The sequence below is a fragment of the Manihot esculenta genome, chromosome 10 (assembly GCF_001659605.2).
Source record: "Manihot esculenta cultivar AM560-2 chromosome 10, M.esculenta_v8, whole genome shotgun sequence".
NCBI lineage: Eukaryota > Viridiplantae > Streptophyta > Magnoliopsida > Malpighiales > Euphorbiaceae > Manihot > Manihot esculenta.
Window position 1 is genome coordinate 23,434,996 of NC_035170.2, and position 15,548 is coordinate 23,450,543.

Here is a 15,548-nt window from a genome sequence, read left to right on the forward strand (position 1 = left end):
AATCTTAACTAATTTCTCACGAATTACCTGTTAAATAAGGATGACATGCAAGAAAAGAAAATAATTTCAGTTAAATACATGAGCTTAAATTAATTTTTAAATTAATTTAAAAAAAAATCAAAATCTACTAAATTAAACCTCTTAAAACTGAAAAAAAAATTAATAAAAAAATAAAAATGAGAAAAAAAGAAAGCACATTAATAGTAATATTTACTTATAAAATAATAATATTTTACGCTCACAAATTTAATTTAATAATAAGTATATTTGAATAAATTTAAAAAGTATTAGATTTTAATCTTTTAATTTTTCATCTTTATTTAAAAAATTAATAATATTTTAAATAATTAATATTTCACGTTCATTGTTTTATTCTCAATTTTACTGTTAAATTAAAAAATTAACTTTAATTATAATAAGTAAGGACTTTTTTCTTTTTCTTTTTTTATCTTTTTCTAATATTAGAGTTTATCTAAAATCTAAAATTTGAAAACCTATTAATCGGCTTTTGTTAAATTTGATCCAAAATAAATCTAAAATATAAATAAACAGATATATTTTAATTTTTATATAAATCTCATTATTTATTTATACTTTAAGTTTATTATAAATAGAGTCCAGATAAAATTTTCTTAGCGAATGGGCATCTTCTTTTACTTCAAGAATGTAGATTTCTTTTTTTTTAAAAAATATTTTAAAAATTGTGTATTATACAGTAAATATTTTTATCGTTTTTATTATAATTCTTTTTTTATTAATTAAGAGATTTTTAGAATTAAGTTTAAATTAAAAATAAAATTAATTAATTTTTAAATTTTTTTCGAACTAAAATCAAACTGAAATAACTAAAATTTTTAAAATTAAAAATCAAATCCAACCGAATTAAAACTTTTGCCAATAAATTTTTTCGATTTTAACTAAATATCCATCTCAACTACTGCTTCCAGCTTCCAGTTCTTTCTGATGCTCAAGCTTTTCTCTTACATAAAAATCTAATCTTAAAGTTCTGTGCAAATTTCAAAATCTAAGGTCTATAATCGCTACCATACTAAAAATTAAATGCTTCAGAAGAAAATTTCAAGTGTTCAGATCATCTGTTGGTAGCCTTTAATTTCTCATCTGGACTGGCTCCATCTTCATTCTTGACCTCAACAACATCTGGTAGTTCATGAGGTTCAGCTTCTTCCAACATCTGAACTACCATTCTCATTGAAGGTCTTAGAACTGGGATTTTTGCTGTGCAGTGAATGGCAATTCTCAGAACTTTCAAGGCATCCTCCTTCAGATTCTCTGAGATGTTTGAGTCCACTAAATCAAGTGCATTCTCTTTGTTTGTCATTTTGCTGCAAACCCAGTATACTATGTCCTTGTTCTCTCCAAATTCCTGTTCTACTGGCCTTTTTCCTGTGACCAACTCCATCAGGACTATGCCGAAACTGTACACATCACTCTTCTCAGTTACCTTGCATGTGTATGCATATTCTGCATTCACAGGACAGAAAACAGTCAAATTATGCTGCAAGTTACAAAAGTTATCATTCGGAAAACGCAAAGATTCGGTCAGCAGAGGATCTTACCAGGAGCCATGTAACCATGAGTTCCAGCAATGATATGACTCCAATCTCCTCCACCACCAGCTTGCACAATCTTGGCCAGTCCAAAATCAGCAATCCTTGGCTTCCACTCTTCATCCAACAAAATATTACTTGATTTCACATCTCTATGAATCACAGGTCTATCAAATCCATGATGCAAATACTCCAATCCTCTTGCAGCACCAAGTGAAATTGCATACCTCAATTTCCACCCCATTTTAATCTCCTTGCTTGAATGTAGCTGATCCCACAAGCTTCCATTAGGTAGATATTCATAAACCAGCAGATTGCTGTCTTCACTTGTTATGCTACAGTACAGCTTCACCACATTCACATGCCTCACAGCACTCAATGTGGCCACTTCTGCATTAAATTCTGCTGATCTGAGATACCTTTTATTCAGCATGGCTGAGCTGCTCCGCGAACTTTTCCTATCAGTGCTGGCATTGGATGTCCAAATGTGTTTCACAGCAAGTTCATTGCCATTGCCAAGTACAACTTTGTATACATTTCCTGATCCTCCTTTGCCAATCAAATTCTCCGATTTGATGGCATCAGTGATGTCTCTTTCACTGAAACTTAGTACTCTAAACGACTTCATATCCCAAGAACTCTTCTTCAGTGGATGATCAGCATTCTTCCTTCTTAGCTTCAGGAACAATAAACAACCAGCACAACTGACCAAAACTAGCAGTCCGGCAGCGAAACAAGATAGAAGTACTCGAAGGTGACCGGAAGTGCTCGAAGTGGCTGAACAAGGTTGGATATTCCTCAGATTGTTGCTGCATAAACCTGGGTTTCCATCAAAGCCTTCTTGAAAGACCTCAAGTGATAAAGATTGAGGTATGGGACCGGTCAGCTGGTTATTTGATAGATCAAGATTGCTTAGCCTTAGAGATGATAAACTAACAGGAATTTGACCAGAAAGTTTGTTGTTTGATAAATTTAAGGAGTTCAAAGTAAAAAGAGATCCAAGACTCTCAGGGATTTTGCCGGAAAATGAATTGCCAGAGAGGTTTATATCAGTGAGAGAGCCACATGAACCTAATGAATCTGGTATAGTACCAAAAAACAGGTTCTCATTCAAATAAAGACTGTTTAGTTTCTTCAACTCACCAATGCTTTCTGGGATTCTGCCAATGAAATGATTTGAACTCAACTGGATTGACACCAACGAAGAAGCACGTGAAATTGCAGCAGGCAACTCACCAGAAAATTGATTGTTAGACAGAATTAGTAACCCCAGAGAATTTGCCTTAGCTATATCAGCTGTCACAGGACCTTCAAATTGGTTCATGCTAAGATCAATGATAACAAGATTTGGCAAACCCCAGATTCCTGCAGGGACTTTGCCTGAAAGTGAATTGTTTTTTACACGCACACGTATCAGAGACTTGCAATTAGCGTAGCTATCTGGGATTTTGCCTGTGAATTTGTTCTGCAGGATAAGAAGATCAGTCATTTTTCCATTCTTGCACATGTCTGGAGGTATAGGCCCTGTCAAGAAATTCTCTGAAACATCGATATAAACGAAGTCTTCCCAAGAGCCTAGCTTCTGAGGAAGTGAACCAGTGAACTTGTTCGTGTAAAGAGAGAGCTCAGTGAGGTACTTCAGTTCACCAAATTCCTCAGGAATCTCACCGGAGAATTGGTTTTCAAAGAGTTGCAAAGAAGAAAGTTGTTTCAAAGATTTCAACTCTCCAAGTTCACCTTCAAGCTTATTATGTGAAGCATCAAAATTCACCAGGCTTGTGAGATTGCTGAATCCAACCGGAAGTTTTCCGGTCAAGGAATTGTTGTATATCTCAAGTTGCCAAAGCTTGCTGAGCTTTCCAATTCCTGCAGGGATTTCTCCAGATAAAAGATTATCAGAAAGTTCAAGATTTTGAAGCAGAGTAAGATTTGATATACCCTCTGGAATCTGGCCCTTGATGCTGCAATTTGTGAGGTAAAGCCAGTACAACTTGTTAAGTTTCAGAACTTCAAGAGGGAATGAGCTTGTTGAATCAAATGGGTTATCTCCAATGCTTAAAAATTCAAGATTGGTAAGATTTTCCAATGAATACCATGGAAATGGCCCTGAAAATCCACTACCATTTAAATTCAGGATCCTCAGTTCACGTAAACTAGACAAGTCAGGAACCTGTCCAGAAAACAAATTGCCTCCCAAATCCAAGACCTTCAAGCTTCTGCAATTCTTCAAGTCCTCAGTGATGCCACCATGAAGAGAATTTAATCCTAAAGAAATCTTATCCAGCGATTGCAGAGTACATAGTGAATCAAAAGGAAGAACACCCTGAAGCTGTTGTTGGGGAAGATTGATTTCCTTAACGAAGCCATTAGCGTTGCAAGTAATTCCGGTGAAGTTGCAGACAGAATTTTCTCGTGTCCATGAGGTGAACACATTAGTTTTAGAATCTTTGAGAGAGACCTTCAAGTTGAGAAGCATTTGAAGATCATCTGATTTAGTTGGAGAAACTAGCATGAGAAAAAAGAGAAAGAAAAATGGCAAAGAATGCCATTGCCGGAAATAATGTCCGACCAACATGCCGGCGGAGGGTTATGAGAGGTTTACGAAGGAGATCAGGAACTTTGTCTGAATGGTCAGAGTTTGTAGTAAGAGAGAAGTGGAAATTCAAGATTTGGTAGGCTGTTGCATACTAGGCACGAGGCTCCATTGAATTTTGTGGTATCGTGACAAATCATGAGAACAATTTACATGCAAATAACATCCATAGAGAAGGAAAATTGGGCACGTAAATGAATTTTTTTTTTCTGAGTTAAGACATACGAGCCATCAAATTAGAATTATGATAATTTTAATAGAATTTTTGGGTGATATATAAATTCACCTATACTTGATAATTGATTTAAGATTTTAAAAAACTATCCCACGAAATACATCTTTAAAATATTTTAATTTAAAATATATATTATACCGATTAACTTCCAAGCATTAAATTTTCGATTAGAAATATTTTTAGAATGAACACTACTAGCAATCAAATCGTACTTGAATCTTTATAAAAGAATTAGATTCAAAACTCACCAGAATTATCAGAATATAATATGCAGGCTCGTTCATTAGTGCACAACTCAATACATAATTAAGTAGGTCAGACTAATTGAGATCTGAACTCATTAAATAGAGACCTAGCTCATATCGGTAGGAGAAAGGATTTAACTATATCATAATTCTATCAATATGAATATCGAACATAAATTAAATAATCATATGATGATGAAAAGAATGAGATACATACGTATATATGACTTTATATGATAACGATATATTGTATAATAATAAAATGGCGATTATATATTACTGAAAAAAAAAAAACATAAATCATTCGGATTAAATTCAATTGCTCAGTACCAAAATTCTATTATCGACTGAATATCAGAACTTCAGTAAATATTTGACAATTTTATAATTAAAATAACTTTAATTTAATTTGTAGGAACTAGGAAGGGTAAGAGTGTAAGCTTGTGAATAACAGGAGCCAAAAATGGAAAGTAATGGCCGCCCAGATGGACCACGTGCTACAGGACACTTAGCGGCCACGTGGAGAGATTATGGTGAAGAACGATGACTCCTCCCTTCTAGCGCATGTCAAAATAGTCCACCACCGACCACAATTTCTCAAGATTAATTTATAGTATAATCCCTTATTCTTTGAATTTACAATTTATCCCTACTTATTTAATAATAAATAATTTAATTATTGAATTTTTATTTTATCGATCCTTAAATAATAGTAAATTAAAAAATAAAAAAAAATCAATTCTTGAAATAATAATTAATTTTATAAACTAAATAATAATTTCTTTTTTCATATTTTTTAATTTATTTTAAGTGCCATATATGTTAAAAATTAATTAGAAAATTTGACTAATAAAAGATTTTAGCTTGTGTAAGAATCTATGAATATGAACATGTGAACTTTAATGTGACTTATTATTTATATTAAATTTGAAACTATTTTAAATTCAAAAATTAATTTCGTTTTCTAATAGTTGTTAAAGAAACCTAATTAAGAAAAAAACCTAATTATTTTATATATCAGGATCAATTTTATTAAGATAATTTATAATATAATCTTTCATATTTAATAAAGCTACAATTTAATTTTTGTTATTTAATATGAGAAATAATTTAACTTTTAAAATTTTATTATATTTTATTTTATTAAAATTTATTATTAAACTATAATAATTTAATTTTTAATTTTAATTTTTATAATATTTTTAATTTTAATAATTTATAATAATTTAGTACTTATAATATTTGTAATAATTTAATTTCTTCAATTTCATTTGATTTTTTTGATTTATTATTGATTAATAGTAAATATAATTAAATAATCATTTTGTTAATAAAGGAAAAACTTGGTGATTGAATGGTTTAATTTTAAAAAATAGAGGTTAAATTGTTAATTTTGTTAAATTTTAGTAATTATATAATAAATTACTCAAATTATTAAATTAAACCTGTAAAATAAGTGTTTTGTAGGAGTGTGTATTTGGCCGATTCAAAATCGAATTAAATTAAATAAATAAAAAATTAAGAATTAAATATTTATAAAAATTAAATTAAATTGAATTATAGAAAAATTAATTTAAATTAAACTGATCTAATTTAATTCGATTCGAATTGGTTGATTAGGCTCTCAATAGACATTTTAAATTTTTTTACACCTTATTTTTACTGTTTTAAGTTTAATTGAATTATTTTAACTTTTAGTTAGGATACGATCTCTATATAATATTAAAATAATGTAATATTTCTAATTAATTAGTTATTTTTATAATTTTTTTTAAAATTGAATCCAACCGAAATAATTAAATTTTTAAAAAATTAAAATCAAATCGAAATAATTGAATTTTTTAAAATTTAAAATTTAACTGATTCGAAAAGAATTTAAAATTAATTAAAATTTTAAATTAATTAAGTTTGGTCAGTTATTTTAATTTGAATTAAATATCGCGGACTTTTAATTTCTCTAATTAAATTAATTTATTAAAAGAAGAAAAAATTATTTTTTAATTCTCGAGGTTTAATATAATTAATACTTTTGTCTCTCTATTTTCACGACACAATTTTTAAGTCTCTCACTTTCCGTCCAAATTAATAATCCTTCCGTCCAAAAGCGGTTTGATCAAAAAGTTTAAGGTGAGAGGTGCCTTTTTTTTAAAAAAAATGCCCTTAATGAACTTGTTAAATCCCTCAACGTAAAATTCCTAAATCATTCTTTCTCTCTTTTGATTTTCCTCCATTGTTGATTCCCCTTTCTTCTCCCTCATATCCTTTATATTTTCCTTTGGTCATTGTTATAAATCATCACTAGGGAAGAATAATATTTATATCAAGTGCGTCTACCAGGTACTGAGATGGAAGATTGAAGAATGTGAACTGCAGATGTGGTAAAAGAGTTGGAATAAGGATTTCTGAGTCAGCCAAAAAACTTAATAAGCCATATTATTTTTGCAGAAATAATGTGTAGAAGTTTTTGTGGGTTGTGTGAACCTGTGAATCAAAATTCAACTCTATAAAGTGGTAGCATTAACGTGTATGAAGGATGAAAAATGATTTAAAGAAGATGAAAGAAGAACAAAGAACTATTAGAGATAAAATTGCAAATATTGGAGGCATGGTAAGCAATTAAGAATAATTTATATTATTTTGATTTTTATTGTAGTTGGAGTAGCATGAAAGTGATTTGAAATAATATATATCAGAAATTTAAATAATAGAAACGGCCCTTTTGCATTAATATATTTCTGTCAAACTATTTGTAGTGTGAGGAACTAAAGTGTTTGAATATTTAATTTTACTAGAATAGAAGTATTTGAAATACTAAACATATGAGGACTAAAGTGTCTGAAAATTTAAAAATATGAGGACTATAGTATTTGTATATTTAAATGTACGGGGACTGATGACCGCTGGATTTTTTCACCCCGGACCAGGGGCTTAACCACAGCTAAAGGCCCATAACATAGAGGCCCACGTATTTGATATACCCAACAAGCCTGGCTCATTCAACCTTCAAGACCGGGCTCGGCCCAGCTTCTTCACTCATAACGACCCAGCCCACACGAAGCATGCTCTCTCCTCTCAGGCCTAGCGTCCGGCCCGACTCTCGGCCCAACCCAGGATCCAGAATAATATTCACCAGACAGCCTGGCAGATCCGCTTAAACTTACGCACGAGGAGAATCAGAGGCCGTTACGCATGGAGCAGGCGGCTGATACCCTAGTACCTCCGAATCCGCATGGCAGAGACGCGTGGCCCAATCCTGGAGAGGCCTTTACACGTCACCAGCAAGCAAGACAATCTATAAAAGAGGAGTCCCCTCCTCAGGAAACTTAAGCCTTATTCCGTAATACATAAACCCTTGTAAAACCCTATTCTATTGGATCTCAGATCATCAATTGGCGCCGTCTGTGGGAAACGAAGGAGATCTTTTCATCACCGGAGTTTTCACTTTCAAAACCCACTGAGATCCACGATGGCAAACCACCAAGAAAGTAACCTTAACACCCCAAATGACTTGAGCTCTGCCCAAGAAGGGCAGCAGTTATCTTTTTCTAGCCCTACAACGCTGAATAACCAAATGCCTATTCCTCTTAATCCCTCACCAAGCTTGGCAGGGAATACTCTCACCATGATCCTGTCCAACCAGGACATTCAAACTATGGCTCTCTAGCTACAGACTACTGCTCACTGGTTGGGGCAGATAATGCAACAGAGGGGACTTAGCACCCCAATTAATACACTCCCAGTGGTGGAAGAACCCAGAACCAATGAGCCCCGACCCACCCCTGACCGCCTCCAAACTAACAGCCATGACGCCAGGGAAGAAGAAGAACCGGAGGCCCGAATCCATGGGAGGAGGGCAAGGGAGTTGATAGAAAATGAGGAGGCGGACAACTATTCCGCCGAAACAACCAGGGAAACGGGAACTGAAACAGAGGAGGAGGAATGCAGCTTGGGCAAAAGCACCAGCCCTGAAGATGAGAAGATGAACCAAAAGCTGAAAAGGTTGAAAGAGCAGCTCCTAGCCGAGCTAGGTAAGAAAGATCAGAGTCAAACCTCCTTGCCTACTTCTTCTCCCTTCTCAAAGTTAATGCAGCAGGAGACCGTTCCCAAGAAGTTCATGATGCCGCCGATGGCGGCCTATAATGGGGCTGGTAACCCGAGAGAGCATGTCATGAACTATAAGACCTTCATGGAGTTGCAAACTCTGTCAGATGCTCTGATGTGCAAGGTGTTCCCAACAACGCTCTCGGGACCAGCGAGGGCATGGTTCAACAGCCTGGAGGCCGGAAGCATTAAAAGTTTCGGAGATCTTGCCACCCGCTTCATCAGCCGGTTCGTAGCCGGAGTGCCGGCGGATAAGAAGACGAGCTATCTGGAAACAATGAGACAAAAAGCTGGTGAATCCCTCAGAGAGTATGTCGCCCGTTTCAATACGGAGGCCCTGCAGATTCCCGAGCTCGACGAAGGAAGGGCGGTAGAGGCCATGCAAAAGGGAACAACCTCTGCCGAGTTCTTTGGTTCACTGAGCAGGAAACCTCCGACCTCACTAGCCGAGTTGATGAAGAGGGCGAAAAAGTATATAAGGCAGGATGACGCCTTAGTAACGAGTAGATTTGCCAAAGGGGTGGCAGGAAAAGAGAAAGCCCCGGAGGAGGGGAGGCCGGAGAAACACGAGAAGAAGCGTGGAAAGAGGCCTGAGCTGTAACAGCCCGGAAACCGGTACCCTCTCTGTAACGGCCCAAACTGCTCGGCACTAGGATCCAGATCGGCTTAAGGCCGCCTAGACCCGTAGTAAGCCTATCCTGAACTCTGTGTACCTGTTACAATCCCATACATGATCCGACTGGACTATTAACTGTTAAAACTTTCTTTAAAACAACCAGACTTAACCTTTAAAACACTCTCTGTAGGTCCAGAAGAACCAAAATGCTCAGATATACTAATCTGAACTAGCCCTCGGCTAACTATCATACACCAGTGATGCTTTACCAAGTAACCTCCATACCCTATGCGCTCTGCAGCATAGAACCCACTCTGTAAGGGTCAGCATATCATAAGTTAACTTGGCTACCATAGAGTCATCTTCTCTAGTGGTCTACTTTGTGGATCACAGGAATCAAACCTGGTCTTTCCTTTGCACTGGTCTTGGGTCAAAGGATTGAAGCCCTATCTTCCCTCACAGTTATCATTCACTGGGTTTTCGAAACACAACATATATTAAATCTGGTTCGACTCATTTCTCATCAAGAAGTAAAACTGGATACATGCATAGACAAGGGATAAACAAACACTAGGCAAAGCACATTCTAAACCATCTCCTACTGACTTACTAGCTATTACATGCCTTTACATATATTTCTTGAATTTACATCATGTCCACACTAAACTATTACACACATACTGAAGCCAACACTCTGATGCTTTTGACTTCCCAGCTAACCCTGTACCTGCAAAACTGGGATTAAGGGAAAGGGATGAGCTATAAAGCCCAGTGAGTAGAAACACTGAAAATAGTTCATTCATACACATCCTTTATGAAAATGCAACACAACTCATACATTCCACATCATTGATTGGACATGACCTCAAAACTCCCTCGACGGGCTATTGATGTCGCCTGGGTCCAATCATCTGGAATTAGACATGACCTCAAAACTCCCTCTAAGGGCTATTGATGTCGCCTTGGTCCAATTCCCACTATCACTGAATAAGGCAATGCAACAACTTCGTGATTCTAATGCAACTCACCCTAATATAAATCATACCATTCATGATGCATGCACTATGCTTCATACATTCCATTTTCTCAATAAAAGATTAAGTTTAGTTCTACTCACCTCTGCTCCTCAAGCAGAACACTGAACTGACGCTGTAACCACGACTACTGGTGACCTCCTCGATCTCTCGGGTCCAATCCTACACAAATGGACTCGAATGAGGCGTCAAACATACTCTTATTAACTCACAATCAACTTCCCAAAACCCCTCTAAAAGCTCATAGAACAATCACATAAAGCATGCAAAAGAAGGCTGGACAGAACACATTCGGCGGCAGGTTCGGCGGCCGAATGTCCTGTCCAGAGCCGAAACTCACATACTTTCGGCAGCCGAAGCTCTCCTTTCGGCGGCCGAACCCTTTCGGGGGCAAGGTTCGGGGGTCACAACACACTCCAGAGACGAAAGTCTCTAACCTTCGGCGGCACCTTCGGCGGCCGAAACCCCTAAACAGAGCCGAACCTTAACACACTCGGGGGCAAGCTGTGGCAGCCTAAGCCACCATGCAAGAGGTTCGGCGGCCGAATGCACCTTCGGCTGCCGAACCTGAGTTCTTCTCAAGAACTCAGCTTCACCCGCAACCTAGCTCCTCCATCCTTTTCACCTCTCTAAACATGCATAACTCCAATCCTCCACTCGCATATACTCAAGTATATGCTCCAAGGGGTCCAAAACTACCTATCAACCCCAACAAACAGCAAACATAACACATAGACAAGCTTGCATGCATAACTCATCAATAACTAAACTTACACCCTATACATGCCACTCTACCCTTAACCTCTTTAAAACTGGTATAAATCATTAAAACAAGGTAAAAAGCTGTCCTTACCTCCTGAAAACATAAGCTGAGCAACCTGAACCTAAGGATACGCACCACCTTCCCTTCACCTTCTCCAAACTACCAACCCTCTCTTTTTCACTCAAACCCTTCACCATCAACCCATTAAAACGTTACAAGATGATAAAACCAAAGCAAGTGACTCAGGGAGGACGTGGCCTCACCTCAGGCAGTGAAAGGAACGGAAATCCATCCAAGTCACCGACTGGAGGCGCTGAAATAGACGGCTGGCCGACTCACCTTCGGCTGCCAAACCTGCATGCAAAACCATGCAACGTTCGGGGGCCGAACATGACCTTCGGAAGCCGAATCTAACACTTTCGGCGGCCGAACATTACCTTCGGGGGCCGAACCTGGCAGAAACTCCTTAGGCCAATTCTCCTCACAACGTAACTCTTTTCTGAATCAAACCTGTGAAACACTTCAAAATCTTTTAGAAAACTTTCACTCTTACCCGTCTAGAACCTCTGACATTCCGGAATTCCACCGGACGGTAAGAATTCTGATGCCTGAACTAGCCGGGTATTACATTCTTCCCCCCTTATAAAACATTCGTCCTCGAATGTTAAAAACAAACAGATAAACATATAAAGCCTACCACTTCTCTCGAAAGAGAGCATTCCTGAATCTCTATTTTCCTGAGTTGAGTCCATACTGCAAAATCCTTTTTCTGAACTCTACAGCTTTCGCTGCGCTACGCTGATCCTTGTTCTTCTTTTTTCTTTTTTTTTCTTTTCTTACCCAACCTCTTTTCTAACCTTTACTTCCAAACTCTCAACTGGTAGCAGTCAAAACTTTGATCACACCAAAACCCTAAACACCTTTTATCAGAGCAGCTAAAAGATCATCAATCCTAACAAGGAAAACTTGGTACTTACTTACCAGCGTGAACTCACTGATCTATTCAACTATCAGAGCAAAACCTTAAGGAGTCATCTTTCGTTTCCCACACCAACTTGTGCATATACCAGGGTGAGGTACTAAGTCAGATAAAACCCTTACCTACCAAGCCTCTTGTCCACTATCCTGACCATTCTTCGCTCTCTCTCTGCAGGTGCCATTCTGTAGAGGAAAGAGAGGAAGCAATGGTTCCGCGTCCAGATACCATTCTCATTCCAATCCTACCTCCCTGACAGATGGTAAACCTGACAGCCTACCTGGGAAACATCTAGAACTCACTAGAAAAGGGCACTGAGGCTGATTCCCTGTCCTGACAAACTTACTCACAAGAGTGAAAACAACCCTCTGATAACCTTTCCTGAATAACCGTGAGCCTGTAGGGCTGACATCAACTTCTAGGCACCTCTATACGCTGTCCTTCTAAAGGACGACCACTGATCCATCCTATACTCTGAACTCTCCTACCTTGTCTCTATTGACACAGGTAGTACTATGAGTAGCTAGTCAATCCGCCCTAGATTGACATCAGTAGTCAACTCTAGAACCATAAGGTCAGCTGGATTGCATCCACTACTCTCACATGCTCTGAACTGAACCGACAGACTGACTCTGCCACAGATGGATCACACTCGGGTCTAGCAACCCAAAGAAAACTCTCTAAGCCCAGAAGTCATCAAACCCACTCTATTACCAGCTCACCAAAAGCAAGGAAAGCGAAACACTAGGGTCCAAAACAAAGCATACACATCCAAACACTTCCAAGTGAACGTGTCCGACGTCACCGTGTTTGCTGTGTTAGCCTCCTATAGACTCAGGATGAAGATCCAAGCCAAAGCTAACGGAACTTCCCACGGGAATCAACAAAAGAAAAGCCTGGCACTTTTCTCTGCCTCAAAGACCACCTATTCCCAGACTAGCTCTATTCTCTTTCTGTCTTTCGTCTTTTCTCTTTTGTTTATGTTAAATTATCTTCTTCTCTTCGAATCATGCACTACAATTACACGTCACAACCCAAGAGTACCACAGTTCATAGCACTTCTTTCTTTACCTTTTCTTTAGTTCACTACTCTCTTAGCTAGTCACTTTCCTCAGCATTCCTATAATTCGCTCACAACATATAGACACGACCCAAAAACACAAGCATACCTGGCACCTCTGTGTCAAATGTGGCTGCCTCCTGCTGAACAGCTCTACCAGAAAATGTCCGCTGGGACTGAACTATCCAAGGCGCAACAGGACACTCACGTATCATATGCCCTTCCTGACCACACCTATAACATCCTGTTATCCCTACACGACAAACTCCCTTATGCAACCTTCCACACCTCAGACATGTTGGTCTACCTATACCAAAACTCGGATCAGCACCACTATACACACTAGGTCTTACCCTATTCCAGAACTCCTTTTTCTTTGACCCTTTAAGGCCTCTGACTTTTTGCTTACTAGTGCTCCCCCATTGCACTCCTTTTGAGGTAGCTGTACTCCAAGTAGAGGGATCATTCTCTCCTATAACTGACCGTCTGGCATCCTTGGCCTGCATATCCTCTAAAGATTCGGTGTCCATATTCACCTGCAAACCTATATCCCTTCTTTGCACATCCACTTCCTTCTCTTTCCTATCTCCAGATACTCTTTCTAGATCCATTCTATCCCTGCTTTCATCAAAAGACCCTTCAGACGGATCTGAATCAATCTGAGGACTAATTCCACTCATCTTAGCTCTTCTGAAAACACAAAACACAAATAGACAAACATGAGCACACATATAGTTCATATGAAAGACACATGAACATAGAACATATACATGCATAGCATCCCTCATGGCATTTCACATCAGCATGCAAAACAAAACTAACACCCTAATGGACATGATTTTCCTTATTGTGCTTTGCCTTACTATGACTGAAGCAACCTCTTTCCGATGTGGGATCTCTAATCCGTGAACAAACATGCTCACACACCGTACTTTTGAGGAACCTATGCTCTGATACCATCTGTAACAGCCCGGAAACCGGTACCCTCTCTGTAACGGCCCAAACTGCTCGGCACTAGGATCCAGATCGGCTTAAGGCCGCCTAGACCCGTAGTAAGCCTATCCTGAACTCTGTGTACCTGTTACAATCCCATACATGATCCGACTGGACTATTAACTGTTAAAACTTTCTTTAAAACAACCAGACTTAACCTTTAAAACACTCTCTGTAGGTCCATGCATATGAACCAAAATGCTCAGATATACTAATCTGAACTAGCCCTCAGGCTATCTATAACACACCAGTGATGCTTTACCAAGTAACCTCCATACCCTATGCGCTCTGCAGCATAGAACCCACTCTGTAAGGGTCAGCATATCATAAGTTAACTTGGCTACCATAGAGTCACAGGAATCAAACCTGGTCTTCTCTAGTGGTCTACTCTGTGGATCACAGGAATCAAACCTGGTCTTTCCTTTGCACTGGTCTTGGGTCAAAGGATTGAAGCCCTATCTTCCCTCACAGTTATCATTCACTGGGTTTTCGAAACACAACATATATTAAATCTGGTTCGACTCATTTCTCATCAAGAAGTAAAACTGGATACATGCATAGACAAGGGATAAACAAACACTAGGCAAAGCACATTCTAAACCATCTCCTACTGACTTACTAGCTATTACATGCCTTTAAATATATTTCTTGAATTTACATCATGTCCACACTAAACTATTACACACATACTGAAGCCAACACTCTGATGCTTTTGACTTCCCAGCTAACCCTGTACCTGCAAAACTGGGATTAAGGGAAAGGGATGAGCTATAAAGCCCAGTGAGTAGAAACACTGAAAATAGTTCATTCATACACATCCTTTATGAAAATGCAACACAACTCATACATTCCACATCATTGATTGGACATGACCTCAAAACTCCCTCGACGGGCTATTGATGTCGCCTGGGTCCAAGCATCTGGAATTAGACATGACCTCAAAACTCCCTCTAAGGGCTATTGATGTCGCCTTGGTCCAATTCCCACTATCACTGAATAAGGTAATGCAACAACTTCGTGATTCTAATGCAACGCACCCTAATATAAATCATACCAGTCATGATGCATGAACTATGCTTCATACATTCCATTTTCTCAAATAAAAGATTAAGTTTAGTTCTACTCACCTCTGCTCCTCAAGCAGAACACTGAACTGACGCTGTAACCACTACTACTGGTGACCTCCTCGATCTCTCGGGTCCAATCCTACACAAATGGACTCGAATGAGGCGTCAAACATACTCTTATTAACTCACAATCAACTTCCCAAAACCCCTTTAAAAGCTCATAGAACAAGCACATAAAGCATGCAAAAGAACAGCTAGACAGAACACATTCGGCGGCAGCTTCGGCGGCCGAATGTC

General features: G+C 38.0%; 1 protein-coding gene across 1 annotated transcript; it reads right to left on the bottom strand.

Moving 5' to 3' along the window:
- Positions 1-898: 898 nt before the first annotated feature.
- LOC110624440 (receptor-like protein kinase 7) lies at positions 899-4,383 on the bottom strand. The gene is made up of 2 exons (XM_021769582.2): positions 1,578-4,383; positions 899-1,482 (listed from the first exon to the last, which is right to left on the bottom strand). The coding sequence occupies exons 1-2, from the start codon at positions 4,141-4,143 to the stop codon at positions 1,091-1,093; spliced, it is 2,958 nt and encodes a 985-aa protein (XP_021625274.1). The 5' UTR covers positions 4,144-4,383; the 3' UTR covers positions 899-1,090.
- Between the last annotated feature and the right edge of the window lie 11,165 nt (positions 4,384-15,548).

Bases quoted from the DNA above. Each gene is read 5' to 3' on its own strand.
- LOC110624440 (XM_021769582.2), bottom strand. From the start codon at position 4,143: ATGTTGGTCGGACATTATTTCCGGCAATGGCATTCTTTGCCATTTTTC. The intron at 1,483-1,577 runs GTAAGATCCTCT...CTGTGAATGCAG, and splicing joins TCATGGTTACATGGCTCCTG to AATATGCATACACATGCAAG.